At 37.8% G+C, this 15611-nt stretch overlaps 1 protein-coding gene across 1 annotated transcript in view; it reads left to right on the top strand.

Annotated features, from left to right (window-relative positions):
* Positions 1 to 15611, top strand: part of LOC129149980 (rho GTPase-activating protein 7-like) — a 303990-nt gene that overhangs the window by 82893 nt on the left and 205486 nt on the right. The window contains exons 3-4 of the mRNA XM_054719937.1: positions 7861 to 8010; positions 13960 to 14103. Coding sequence (XP_054575912.1) covers positions 7861 to 8010; positions 13960 to 14103 — 294 coding nt within the window. The remainder of the gene's footprint in view (positions 1 to 7860; positions 8011 to 13959; positions 14104 to 15611) is intronic.

Genomic DNA, 15611 nt, shown 5'->3' with positions numbered 1-15611 from the left:
TTTTTTTCTCTAGAAACGTTGACTTTTAGAGATTGGCAATATTATCTTAATGATCATTAAAAATTGGGTCTTAGCAGGTAACTAATTGTGACTTAATCAAAAAATACTGTTGAGTCCTACTATGTGCATTCCTATGCTAGGTACTTCAGTGGTTATAGAGAAGTATGGGGCCCCATCTGTTCTCCTGTGAACTTTAAAAATTGATTAAGGAGACGATATGTGCATGAAATGCTTAATAATATAAGAGAGCTACTATGTACTAGTTATTCTTTTTTAAATTAGTAATCATTGAAAAAATATCAATAAAAGAAATATTTATGTTAAAAATAAATTATATAATCCTGGAATTTAATAGTCATTTATTTTTATTCATATTTAAAAAAAAAAACAAGGATGGGTATCCTTCCAGATCTTTCTTTTGTGCTTCTGTATATGTGCATATAAATATACACTGAGTGGCCAGATAATTATGATCTCTGAATCATAATAATCTGGCCACTCAGTGTATATTCCTATATAATAAAAGGCTAATATGCAAATTGTCCCCTCGACCAGGAGTTCGACCAGCAGGCAGGCCATCCAACCGCCCATGTCCCCTCCCCCTGGCCAGGCTGGCCAGACCCCACCCAGGCACGAATTCATGCACCGGGCCTCTAATATATATTGAGTGGCCAGATTATTATGCGTTCAGAGATGATAATAACCTGGCCACTCAGTGTAGATATACAGAAGTTTGCTATGTGTGCATGTATAGTGCTTATTTGGTACCTAAAGAGTTTCATGCTATATGCCCTGGCCCATGGCTCAGCTGTTGAGCATCATCCAGTGAACTGAAAGGTCTCCAGTTCAACTCACAGTCAGCACAAAGTCCAGGATTGGGGCTGAATCTCCAGTAGGGGGAGGCAGCCAATTGATATTTCTCTTTCATCTCTCTCTCTCTCTCTCTCTCTCTCTCTCTCTCTCTCTCTCTCCCTCCCTCTCTCTTCCTCTCTCTCTCTTTCCCTCCTTCCCTCCATCCCTCCCTCCCTCACTTCCACTCTCTCTGAAAAGGAATGGGAAAAAAATGTCCTCATATGAGGATAACAAACAAAACAAAGCAAAAAAAGCCACAGACTTACCTCATGTAATAGTAGTGAACAAATATATAAAAATTGACTATAAACTTCTTCATCCACAGAAGATTTAATACAAAACATTAACAACTTAAATCTGCAATTCTAAAATGATCACAAAAGCAGCCTCATGCATTTTTCACCATTTATTTTGTTACTAAAAAACAAAGCAAAATGACAAGTCTTAGATTTGCCTAGGATTATAACACTGAATAAGATACTGAGAAAAGAACATTTCCATTCATTGAAGTTGTGTAACTAAACTTAAGCGGCAATTACTGTTTATTCATTCAAGGAAACAACCTTGTCAAAGACCTCTCTATTGGAGCGACATTGTACTTAAAACTAAGGGTTTTCTCTGACAGCCTGAGGCAGGGAAGTGTGTTAAGCCAAAGAAGTATTATTACCTGGGTCAAAAATAGAGTTTTCCGAAAAAAGCTCAGAATTCCCAGTTACATTTGAATTTCAGATAAACAACAACAACAACAAATGGTTTTGTATAAATATGTCCCAGGCAATATGGCCCCATACAATATTTGTACGTATGCCAAAATTAAATATTTTTGTTTTTCTAAAATTTTAATTTAATTGGTCATGCTATACTTTTATTGGCAATCCTAAATGGAAATGAGAGCGAACATGGAATATTTGAGAAGCCAAAGGAAGTTCAGTTCTTTAGCAGACCATTCTCCAAAACATAGTATGGTTTATGGGAGAATACATCACGTAGTAGAAGGGTTTGTTATTTTGATAATTTTGTAATTTGGTATGCATCAGAAAGACATAAGATGATCTATACAGCATTTATATATTAAAAGTGAATCCTTAACTGTAAAAAGGTGAGTCTAATTACAGACAAATATTAAGAGATATAGAGTGGTGGTCCACAGGATAGCTGACACTTGAGGAACATGGGGCAAGATCAGGGAGAGTGATGAGAGGTAAAACTAGATAAGTTGACCAAAGCCAAGTCAATATGAGACAGTTTTTCTAAATTAAGTCATTTTTATCGAAAAAATAGTAAAACTTATGTCTTTGTTTGTTGCAAAGGAAAGACCTCATTATATTCCTGAAAACATTTTATGGAGTTTTAATATTAAATAGATATTTTTCTTATGTTTTCAAACCAGGGAAAAGTCCTGTCTCCTTTAATACCTGAACCCAAGCAAAGAACTATTGAGAGCGGGAATGGGTTATAAGAAGTCAATGGGGGGAAACGGAGACATATGTAATACTTTCAACAATAAAGTCTTTTTTAAAAAGAGCTACTGAGAATTGCAAACAAACAAACAAAAATTTTAAAAACCACTGCAGGGATTTTCAGTTATTGCTTTGTGTCTGTCAATGTATTAAGTAACCCTGAATGTCAATCTCCACCTTTAGCACTTAAAGGGAAAACTGGTTTCAGAATGCATAGCAAATTATTTAGGTACAAATTATATCCCAGTCCCAAAAATGGGCCTTTGAAGCCAGTGGAGGGAGATTTCCCTGGACAGAGGAATCGCCGCCCACACAATTCTCTGCCTGGTTCACACCTGCCTCTTCTGAGCACTCTTTAGAACCAGCTGCAAAAACGTCCTTTGGAACTATTCAGGAGACTCTGTGTGCAATTTACAAAAGCCCCAGCTCAGAAATGCTCCATCTGAAGTCTAGTTGGAGTTTAAAAATCAAGCAAAGGAGTGACCTGTTTTCTTCCCAGGCCTTATAAATGGGAGGAGATAAGTAGGGGGTGAACATAAACATTCAATATAAGGCCACCATTTCCATTTCAGTTAAAAGCTTCCTTGTAGCAACTTCAGATGAGGATATTACTTGTCACTCTTCACCAGCTAATATTAAAATGATAGTGGCACGTGTTATTAATTAAAGATAATATACAAAGGTTTTGTGGTTGAACAGACTATATCTGACAAATAGGAACTAGTTGCTGGTTTGTTTTCTTACCTCCCATTCTACATAAGTTGCAGCTTGAAATGTGCCAGAATAAAAAGTAAGGCTGACTTTGTTTAGCTTGCCTAGAAATTCTGACATAGGATAATTACATTAACTCTAGCTTACTGTCGATTCAAATGAAAAATCTTTACTTCTTGTGAAGAAAAAAAAAAAGAGTAAATAAACTTCTGGTTCTTTAGGCAGGATATTATTTCAAGAAAGGAAAGTCTAGAATGAGGAATTTATTGTCAAATAAAATGTATAACACTAATATGAGATTTCATACTAGTCCAGCTGGCTACAGATCAAATAATTCAGAAGGAAGTTGAGCCAAGTCTTTTGCTAAAAGGTCCCTTTCTTTTACGGGGGGGAGCAGGGAGCATTACCAGCCCAGAATAGCCAGTACGATGCCTATGGAATCAAAGACAGTGTAGGAGCCAGAACCTTGGATTATGAGTCAGGAAGTCTTAGTTCTATTCCTAGCCCAGCCTTTAATTTATTACGGCTGTCTCTGATGCCACCACTCATTGACAAGCAGAACATTCAGGCAATGCTCTATTTGCTCAGCCAAATGTCTACTCTTTGGAAGCATCTGGGTATTTTACTGAATTTTTTTGCTTTTCTTCCAAATGCTTAGATTGGGAAAACAGAGCCTGTGCGTCTCTGGGGGAGGCACTCCCCTTCACTGGTCTTCATATCTGCCCAGTCTGTAAAAGACCTGGTCATTTGTATCCCCTCACCACCCCCCAATTGTGCTGTGTTCTGTATTGTTCAATGAAGAGCATCTGAAGAAAGAGGAGGGTTGGAATTCTCTTCCCCAGATGCAAGGAAAGAAGGGTAGTATAGGCCCCTGTTTAGAGGCTTCCTGGAGAGAACGACCCCTTAAAAGCCCTGTATATCTCTCCCCCAGATACCAGGTGATCAAAGTGGCTTCACTGCCCATGGACTCAATAGCTGTTGGCAAGAAATAAGGAGCATCTTTCAAATTTCTCCATGAGCACCATGTGGCTTGGCCATATTAGGTTTTGATAACAAATCAACTTGAACAGAAGTCTGTCTCCTAATTTGACTAAGTAACCACTGACTTGTGTCTGAAAGAGATTTTTTTCCCACAGTAGCTTCATGTATTATCTGTACCTTGAAAACAGCTGGTTACATTCTCGAGACAACAGAATGTTTCTGTTCTTAGCAGGACGCAGGCACATATTGGGAAAAGGAGGCATAGGTCATACCGTTGGCTCAAGGTCAGTTCACAGTCCACTAAATACTGTTTCTTCATTCAAAAAGCAGATTGTGGCTATCCCAATAAGAATACCCTGCCCGTGTTCTAAACAGGCCCTTAATCTTAGGCTCCATTAAAAAGGGTATAGAACATGGTGGGAGGTACTTGCCTCCTCTGCCTTGGTCAGAGAACACATACGGTAATATGTTAACTCTGGGCACCAAACATTACTTGGGTCATTGACAAAATTTTATCATATCCAGAGAACAGTTGACAAAACAAGTGAAAATTTGGAAGCATGTTATATGTGAAATAATGAAAAGAACTGAAGATGATCCACCTAGAAAAGGTAAAAGTAGGCATAACATAGTTCTTCAAATAGTTGAAAGGCTATTTCAGGGAACAGATACTGCTTATGCTATCTAGTTCTGCAGGAAGGACCTGGGGAGTTAGGGGAAGGCAGAATTTGACTTTGTAACACTCCTAAAGATTATAACTGTATAAATATGAAATAGGTTGCTCCCTAGAGAATGATATATAGCACATAGTAGATGGCCAATAAACATGTCTTGGATAATTGTTAAGTAAAGATGTAAAGACCTGGACTAGATGTTTTAAAGTTTTTTTGCAATTGATTTATAGTCATTGGTGTTCTTCTGAAATATAGTTTTTGGAAGGAATGGGAACCTGGTTGCAGAAGTTGAAGAAAACATACACGATGCCTAAATGTCTCTCTCTCTCTCTCTCTCTCTCTCTCTCTCTCTCTCTCTCTCTCTCTCTCTTCATTTCCCTCTCCATCTCTGTCTCTTCTCTACATCCTCAGAAAGCTCTTTTGGACCACACTATACAAAGTGAAACACTACCCCCCAAGTTACTGCGTATCTCGTTACTCTTTTTATTTTCTTCATATATTTGTCTTGTTTGCGAACATGTTAATTTTCATTGTCATCTTCTCATGGTTGACTATAATATTCAGGAAAGCAGTGATTTTATACTTGTTATTCACTGATGAATATTGTATCTCTTTAATAGTTGTTGGCCCAGAACAGCTATGACTGCAGGAGAGAAGAAAGATAGGAGAGAAGAGAATTTGGCATTTTGGCCTTTATTTAAGGGGGGAGGGGGTTAAGTTACTGAAATACTGAGAAGTTTGTTGATAGGCAGCTTCACTTCTTAAGAAGTTAGTTTCTCTTCATGGACGAGCATGACAGCATGCAATGAAAGTTCCACTGTAGAAGTTAATGTAGTAGCCAAAATCTGCAAGGACACATCTCTGTTTTCAGGCATAAGCTATTTACTGGAGTTCAGCCATGGACGTATGAAAGGTTAGAAACTTGAAAACTATTAATACTTGGGCTTTAAAAACAAGAACAATAATATTTATCCAAAGCATCTGATTTGTAGTCAACTCTATTTTGTGAAGTTTTATGGCTGTGTATGTAACATGTGATACTGGCCTGTGTACCTGACACTTCAGGCTGAATGTAATGACTGGTGATTAAGGAGAAGCATCATGAAAGAAAGGGAAAAACAATGGGCTATTTCTCTAAATAAATACTGTAGACCAGAGCTGTTTGGTTTTATTTCTTTTGGCAAATCATTTCAAATAATTTGATGTTCAGCCCATGGATTTGAAAGTGTTTTTAAGGCACAATCTCAACATCCAGTTAATTAAAAAACAAATTGTTTCTGAGACTACCGCTACAGGATATACTGTTTTATCCAACATTAATTTAGTAGCTGGAAAAATATCAAAATATATTCTCTAAGGCTTTAGGAGGTGTTATTTCACTGACTACTATTGACTTCATTATTCTTATCCCTGAAAACCTCTTGCATGGGCAATGTATAATTGGACTCTATGTCTGCCAGGTAGAAAAATGTAACTTTTGTGCTTGAAGATGTTACAACTGGGAAGCAACAGACAATCACACAAAAACTGTGACTACAGAGATGCAAAGAACAATATCTTGTCAAACAACTTTGGTTTAAAAGGAAAGGAATTATACAAGCAAACACATCGGAGGAATAATTAAGGGGACTTTGAGTCTTCTATTCAGTCAGAGTTTTCCATTTTCTGGATTATCAAGAAGAAAATTAAACTGAATATTCTTAATTTATTCTCAAAATTAATGTCTTTGTGGAAAGAGTACTAGCTCTTTCACTTTGACATGAATCTGTTAACGAAGCACAAGTTTAGCTTGCCCAAATAACTTATCTATATATTAACTTAATTAATGATTCTTTAACCAACTTAATCTAGGAAATCAATTCTTTGACATCTTAAAGATAATTCTTCATAACATAAACAATCGGCTCTAGTTGTTTAAGGTACACAGACCCCTATAGAATTAGATTAATCCATGAAATTTCCCTAGTCCTTATTCTTTGGTGGTTCTTCCTAATGGTGGCTTGGGAATGTAGGAAGATTAAAAGAAAAATGTCAAAAACAAACTAAAAGATCTGATTAAGATAGTCAACTCAGCCATCCCACTAGTAATGCCATCACCTAAGCAAAGGCTCCAACCTGTTCCCTTATACCCACACCCTTTAGGCTTCTGTTGTGATATATTTCCCTTTGAGGTTGCCACTGGTGTTCCTTTCAAAGCTGATTTCACCTAGGTAAATATCCCAGACAGATGAGAAGATGGCAACATGAGTCACAAATGATAATTTCCCTCAAAAGCGTTCTCTCTGAGTCCATTGCATCCCTCAATAGAATCTTACTATGCTTTTCCTGATCTTTTTTTCCCCCCAATACTCTACCCAACCCTGATACCTTACACAACACACAAGGAATTTGGAAGATTTCTAATATTAATTGACTTGATTTGAACATTCAAGAATAGTAAACATTCATGCCCAAATAACTCTATATAGTAAATAAGAAGCTTTGGCTATTTCTATAAGCAACAGTGTTTTCATTAATGTATGTCTATATTGTAGAGAATTTAGAATGAGTAACCAACATAATTTATAAAAATATATACGATTGTGTGGGCTTTTTTCAAAAGTTTGTGAGCAGGAAAGAAGATTACTAAGAAATATTGACAATAAAAGCTTGAAGCAACACTAGGAAAATGGCTCCATGCAAAAAAAAAAAAAAAAAATACTTGTTCTATGCACAAACTGAAAACCTGCCTCATTTGATTTGGTTCCCATTTTTTACTATATTCAGAAGTATTCTTCCAAAAATATTCTCTTATGTGTCTCCTTAAATGTCTAACCACAAATAATTTATTAGTATGTTACAGTTGATTTGTCCTGGACAAGAGTAGTATAACTTTTCCTAGGAATAATTAATTGGAAAGTCGTACATATGTATCAGTGCTCATTGATGTTGTACTTCCTTTTCATTGTGCCTTGATCCAAAGGGTATGTATTTAATATTCATGTCAAATGCTTTCTTGGCAGTTGGTTAGTATCTTCCCAATGAAGAGCCTATTGATGGTACAGAACAGAACTTCTCTTTCCCCTTAAGTAGAAGACTGCCTATTATTCAGTGTCCTTTTTGTCACATTGAAGAACAGGGCACTTCTTATTCTTTCCAAGAAATGGCCTTTTAGATTCATAACAACATGTTCTGTTCCTCAGGAAATAAAAGAAGATCGAGATAGGGCGCGGCTTGACTCCATGGTGCTGCTAATTATGAAACTGGACCAACTTGACCAGGACATTGAGAACGCTCTCAGCACCAGCTCCTCTACATCCAGCACACCAACCAACCTGCGGCGGCACGTTCCTGTGAGCCTTCCACTTTCCACTTCTGTTCCCATGAGCATGTTACCACTTTACCTAATGCAGTCCCTCTTACAAATGAAACATCTTTGATGGCAGCATCTACCCACGTGCGACCCTAAACATGTTCCATAAAACTCACTCAAATACTTCTGTTTCATGCGGAGTCATAAGAGAAGTGTGTGATTCAAAAGAAAATGGTTATTATTAGTTAGACAGAAAGAGGTTAATTCTAGTAAATTATGCTTCCTAAGTGATTAAATCCTCTTCATATGGTTGTTTCCCTAATTATCAGTGTTCAACAATATGCTATAAACACAATTAGCAATGCTATGTCTATCTTATTTAGTATTTTATTTCCAGTGCCTACAAATTTACATTGCATGTAGAAGATTAATAAATATTTGCTGCATGGATGAATGGGTGGATGGATGGGTGAATGGGTGGAGAGACCCATCCAGAATACTACAAGAAAGAATTTAGATCAATTTGAAAATACTCTAAAACTAACTCATTGAAATACAATAAGTAGGACAGAGGTGATAATTTTGTTCTACTGTATATTAATTTTATATAAGATGTACACTCCTCAGAGATTCTGACACTCAAAATTTGAAAGACACAGATTCTAGACTGACTATACACTTTGCATATTTAATATTAGTTCCATATTAAATGGCTTATATCTTGGAAATCAGCAAATGTGATGGTAGATGTATTTATAATTAAGCCATGCATTCCTTTTCCATTAATCTGTTATTTTCATTATGCAATAATGAACATATTAAGTCAAGAAATTATGCATTTACCTAAGAGCAAAGGGACAGACAATCCTATACATAAGTTTCAGCACCTTTCAAAACAGAACTGTTCTATATCATATCTTTTAATTAGTATACAGTAGTTCTACAGTTGATTCTGTAGTTACTTAAGACTCATTCTGACTGTGGGACAGAATATTTCAAAGTCAATAAACAAATTAAAATAATAACTTTAGTATTATTTTAGTACATACTAGATATTATTATAAGTTTTTGACATATATTAACATATTATTTCTCACAACATTTTTCAAGTGAGTAAAAAGCATGGAGAAGTTGCTAATTATATGTATCAGAGATGGGATACAAACCCAGCCAGTCTTAATCCAGAGCCATGTCATGTGACCACTACACCATACTGTGCTCTAGCTGACTATAATGGAAATCTAATAGCTTGAACAAAAAAAAAAAATTAAAAGTGAATATGAAATTAAATACTCCAACCAGAAAGCTAGTAGAAATGGCATTTTTATTTTTGCCTATAACCTTTTGGATAATTTTTTCGTATCCTTCAGGATTCATCTCAAATATTTTCTTTACAGTGAAGTCTTCCCTAAATCTCCTCTGTCTTCCCACACATCAATTATTCCATCCCTGGTAAAAATACAATGAAAGTAATCTGAAGACCAATAAGAAGGGATGTTAAAATTGTTTACATATGAAGGGTATATAGAAGTATCATACTCATTTTCATCAGCATTTTTAAAGCCAGACATAACCATATTTTTCAATAGGAGGTCCTTAGTACTTCTTTGCTATTAATGTAGGCATAGAACACATTTTCTCTTTTAAAATTGTCTGGTGTGAATTGTTCATCTCTCTCACTATCTCTTTAATCTCTCCACTTTTCCCTCTACATTAAACTTTCCTCAGTCCCCAAGTATGTAGGAGAAAACCCACAGCCCATATTTCTGCTAAATGCAACTCCATATTGTTGTCTTCATGTCAGAGAATAACAGAGACCTTACCTGTTAGAGATGCTCCTTTGTTGAAAAGTAAAGATAAAGAAAAACAGGAGCAAATGTGGGTGCTGATTTTGTAATTTGCCTATCTCTACATCTTCTACCACTTTTTAAAATATAAATTGGATTTTGTATTATATGCACTATGTCAGTGGTCGGCAAATTCATTAGTCAACAGAGCCAAATATCAAAAGTACAACGATTGAAATTTCTTTTGAGAGCCAAATTTTTTAAACTTAAACTTCTAATGCCACTTCTTCAAAATAGACTCGCCCAGGCCGTGGTATTTTGTGGAAGAGCCACACTCAAGGGGCCAGCCGCATGTGGCTCGCGAGCCGCGGTTTGCCGACTACTGCACTATGTCATAGAATATCACTACCATTACCTAATAAGGGCTCATTCTGTAAATCAAGATCTACTTCCAACTGTTCAGCTCAACAGATACATTGAAAAGGCAAAATAATATAGTAGAAACATTATGAACGTTGGGATCTGCAGGCCTGGGTCCAAAGGCCAGCTCTACAGCTAAATATCTGAGAACACAAGAAAATTCTTTAATTTTTTACCTTCACGTTTACGTGAAAAAGGAGATATTGTTTCCTACCTAATGGCTTGTTGGGAGGAGCCAATGAAAGGACGTATGTAAGATGTATTGCACAGGTCTGGCAGAAAGTACAACTGGGTGTTTGTTAATTCCCTTTCCTTCTCCCATGTACTCACTCATACCAGATGCTGGCTAAAAATGAATAAAATCTATCCTGTAGCCCTCAAAACTTCTTTTTGGTCTAATATGGGGTTTTTTTTAGGACATCCCTTGTTTTTTATTTCTGTTCCTTGGTATTTAAAGCTAATTTTAAAATTCTCTCATCGCCAAAATATTTTCCACAGGCGCTTTCCATTACTTTTGATAATTGTGCCATGGAATAAAGGGATTATAACAGAATGATTATGACCTTGATTGTCCAGCAAGAAGCACTGTCCCAGATTCAGAGAAACTCCCTCTGCCGCACCCTCGTACTGCACTGTGAACTTAACAGTTTAGCAGGGAGGACAAGACTTGCAATGAAACAGTGAGCTCAGACTGAGATTCCTTATGAGAAAATGCTGGAGCGAGTTCTACTTATAATAAAATATATAAAGAATAATATAGGCTGGAATCTTTAAGAAAGTCTTCAAGGTGAAAAATATATATTAAATTAAGGGTAGCGGTAAAGACTTAAAGGAGCTCTCTTGATAGAGCCTAACAAGTTGGGGTCAAACAGATCTGAGTTTTAATGCCAGCGCTGACACAGACTGTGAATTTGGTCAAGTTACTTGTCTTAAGCCTTGGCTTCATCATCTATCAAGTAATAATAACTTAGCTTCTACATAGAGTTAGTGAAATTGAAACAGAAAATAGCTGTAAAGTATTGTCTTTAAAAGGTCAAACACATAAATGGGAAATTTTTAAAGAATTGTTAAACTTCAGAATTATTGTATTGTTAGAAAGATATAAAGTTACCCTGTTATTTATCTAATCAATTCATAAACAAGAAGGTAAAATTAATGCAAAAGATTTCTGATGTACATGAAGGTCGAATGTAAATGGCTTATAAATAACCAGCTACTTATAACTATGCATTTGAAGTTTATAAATTACCTGCTGTTTGTGACTATTCATTTAATGTTGACTCAATTTTAAATTTTAATTAATCATATTTCTCTTATGGTAAAGTGTTGTCTTTTCCATGCAAAAAAAACACAAAACAACAAAAATAGATTATCACTGATCTAAAATTGCTCATGGCATAAGAAATTTGGTTAGGGTTATGTTTTACACACACACTTAAAGAATGTAGATTCCTTTGTGTATTCATTATTGCTGTATATGTCTTTCTTACTTCTTGCATCCCACTTTTTTTCTTTTCTTTTTTGCAGCTTTATTGAGATATAACTGGCATATAATATTGTGTACACTTAGGGTGAACAACATGATAAATTGATACACATATATTACAAAATTATTACCACAATAAGGTTAGTTAACATAGCCATCATCTCATATAATTATAACTCTGTGTGTGTGTGTGTGTGTGTGTGTGTGTGTGTGTGTGTGTGTTGAGAACATTTAAAATCTACTCTCTTAGCAACTTTCAAGTATATAATACAGTATTATTAACTGCTAGAGGCCCGGTGCATGAAATTCGTGCACGGGGTGGGGGAGGGGAGTATCCCTCAGGCCAGCCTGCACCCTCTCCAATCTGGGACCCCTCGAGGGATGTCTGACTGCCCGTTTAGGCCCAATCCCACTGGAATCGGGCCTAAACGGGCAGTCAGACATCCCTCTCACAATCCAGGACTGCTGGCTCCCAACTGCTCGCCTGCCTGCCTTCCTGATTGCCCCTAACCACTTCTGCCTCCAGCCTGATCACCCCCTAATCACTCCCCTGCCAGCCTGATTGATGCCTAACTGCTCCCCTGCCAGCATGTTTGCCCCTAACTGCCCTCCCCTTTAGGCCTGGTCACCCCTAACTGCCCTTCCCTGCAGGCCTGGTCCCCCCCAACTGCTCTCCCCTGCAGGCCTGGGTCCCACCCAACTGCCCTTCCCTGCAGGCCCAGTCCCCCCCAACTTCTCTCCTCTGCTGGCCTGGTCACCCCTAACTTCCCTCCCCTGCAGGCTTGATTGCCCCCAACTGCCCTCCCTTGCAGGCCTGGTCCCTCCCAACTGCCCTCTCCTACTGGCCTGATTGCCCACAACTGCCCTCTCCTGTTGGCCATCTTGTGGTGGCCATCTTGTGTCCACATGGGGGCAGGACCTTTGACCACATGGGGGCAGCCATATTGTGTGTTGGAGTGATGGTCAATCTGCATATTACTCTTTTATTAGATAGATAGTCACCATTCTGAATATTAGATCCCTAGAATTTATACATCTTACAACTGGAAATATGTACCCACTGACCAACATCTTCCTATCCTTCCACCCTTCCCAGCCCCTGGCAATCACCATTCTACTCTGTCCTATGAGTTTGGCTTTTTTTTTTAGATTCCACATTTAAGTGATACCATACAGTATTTGTGCTTCTGTCTGACTTATTTCATGGCCTAAAGCTTTCAAGTTCCATCATGTTCTCAGAAGAGGCAGGATTTTCTTTTCTATGGCTAAGTAATATTTTATTGTACATACTTGTATATATGTAATATTCCATTATATTCATGTGTGCATATATCCTATATAATAAAAGCCTAATATGCAAATCAACCCAACAGCAGAATGACCAGTCGCTATGATGCAAACTGACCACCAGGGAGCAGATGCTCAATGAAGGAGCTGCCCCCAGCCCCCAGGCCAGCCAAGGCATGTGCCAGCGTCCCCCACCCCCACCCCGATTGCCCCACAGATTGGCCCTGATTGCCAGCCAGGCCTAGGGACCCTACCCATGCACGAATTTTGTGCATCAGGTCTCTAGTATACATATATGTGCATATATCATATCTTCTTTTATCCATTCATCTATCAGTGGACACTTAGGTGTCCATTTCTTAGCTATTGTGAATAAGGCTGCAATGAACATAGGGAAGTAAATATCTATTTAAATAGTGACTGTTTTCTTTGGAAGTAGAATTGCTGAATCATATTAAAGTTCTAGTTTTAATTTTTTTAGAAACCTCCGTACTGCTTTCCATAGTGGCTATACCAATTGACATTCCCACCCACAATACACAAGGTTCCCTTTTCTCCAAGACCCATCAACACTTGTTACCATTTGCCTTTTTGATAATAGCCACTTTAACATGGGTGAGGTGATAGCTCATTGTGGTTTTGATTTTGCATTTCCTTGATAATTAATGATGTTGAGCATCTGTTTAGGTACCTGCTAGTCATTTGTATGCCCCCTTCACAATCAGCTGTTAAATTACCAAAGTTGTTTATTACCTCTTTTTCCAATATTTGTTGTGGGTTTTTTTTTAAATCAGGCCCTTGAAAAAGTACAATTGTTGTTACAAAATAATGCAGGATTATAAAAATAATAATAATGCATGATTATGGGTGACACTCAATGTCAGTTGTCAACAACTCTTTGGTGTGTCAGTGTGTGTTAGAAGGAAGAGGTGGGAAGGTGCTGGTAGCAGGGAGAAAGGCATGAAGAGAACATGTGCATGTCCTTCATATGAATGCATTTTCTTAACAGGACCTGGAGTCAGGATCTGAGAGTGGAGCAGATACCATTTCAGTAAATCAGACACCAACACATTTGTCTTCTAACACCGAGTCCACTGACCTACCATCTGCCACCCCAGTGACCAATTCTGGAACCAAACCCAAGTCTACCACGGTGAGTTATAAATGATAGCAGTCACTTTCAACATGAAGTGTTGATGATCACCAGGTAAGAGTTCATATTCCATCCATTCAGTGTAGAAGAAATACCCTTGGAGTCTTAGTTGCAGTGACTTAATAGCACAACCCAGCATATACTGTTTCTTTTATAAATGATAACAAACAGTGCTTCCTGGTTCCAGATTATGCAAAATATGGTATTAAATTTTGTTGCTGGATAGTCAGAAAGAACTTTGAAGAACCAAGAATGCAAAATCTGAAGGTGGCTATCTTTGCATTATTTTCTTGGCCATACTGCTTATCATTTGAAAATTGCCTTTTTAAGCTTAGATAGATAGATGTAAAATCACACACATCATAAATTGTATGTGGTTATTAAATGACGTAGCTCCTGTAACATGCTTAGTGAAGTGCTTGGCACAGAATAAACACTAAAAGTGTAAGCTACTATCATTATTATTATGATGCTTCATTGACTTTACAGTGTTATCAAAACAAATGAAAAGGAGAATGACCACGTGTAATATTATAGCACCGTGAATTGTGAATAAAAGACATTTTCCTTTAAGTAAAAAGTTAAACTGCAACAGGAAAGCAATATTTGACTCTGAAAGGTAACATTTAAGGAGGAAGTAATTACTACTTCAAATATCTAACGTCCCAGCAGCTCCAAAATAACCTTTCCTAGTTTAGTGAAAATCATAGTGTTGTATTATTTTTTTTAAATGCCCATGTTAGCTTAACACAGAGAAATAAGTTTGCGTTCCTTGTTTGACTGTCTTTAAAATAAAAGACAAGTCTGAAATAAGACTCAAAAGAGAATACTGTACTCTGAATTTAAAACATAGTGGATATGTTCATTTGCAAGCATATCTAGAGTATTTTAATGGAATAAATATTTATTGAATGCCTACTACGTGCCATACATTATGATAAAGAGTGGGAATAAAACATATTCTCTGTCTTTAAACGGCTCTCAGTCTAGCAAAGGGAGGTAGGCATGTAAACAGTGAACTGCAATGACTGTATATATATATATATATATATATGACTAATATGCTAAGTATCCCTCCTACCATCTAACCAGTCGCTATGATGCACACTGACCACCAGGGGGCAGATGCTTGATGCAGGAGCTGCTGAGCTGCAGTGACTTGGCAGTGGCAGTTCGCCGGTGACGCACCCCAAAACCAGAGAGAAGGGAGCCCAATTCCTCTCGGATCCACGCAATTCCACCTTCGGCTGTGGGTTATGTAGTTGCTGGGGCGCTGTCGGCCCCGAATCTGGTTTACTGCACACTTGCATTTGCGTTCCACACCCTGTATGACAGCAACTGTGCAGAGTGCCCTCTCGCACTTCGGGACCCCTCGGGGGATGTTGGAGAGCCAGTTTCAGCCCCATCCCCGCAGGCTAGGCCAAGGGACCCCACCTGCTGGAGGGACCCGGCTCACTCCACAGACCCTGGGGAGGGACTGCGGGAGGTTGGCTCCAGGGTGTACCCAG

This window comes from Eptesicus fuscus, chromosome 8 (assembly GCF_027574615.1).
Source record: "Eptesicus fuscus isolate TK198812 chromosome 8, DD_ASM_mEF_20220401, whole genome shotgun sequence".
Classification (NCBI taxonomy): domain Eukaryota; kingdom Metazoa; phylum Chordata; class Mammalia; order Chiroptera; family Vespertilionidae; genus Eptesicus; species Eptesicus fuscus.
This window is presented reverse-complemented; position numbering and strand designations above follow the sequence as displayed.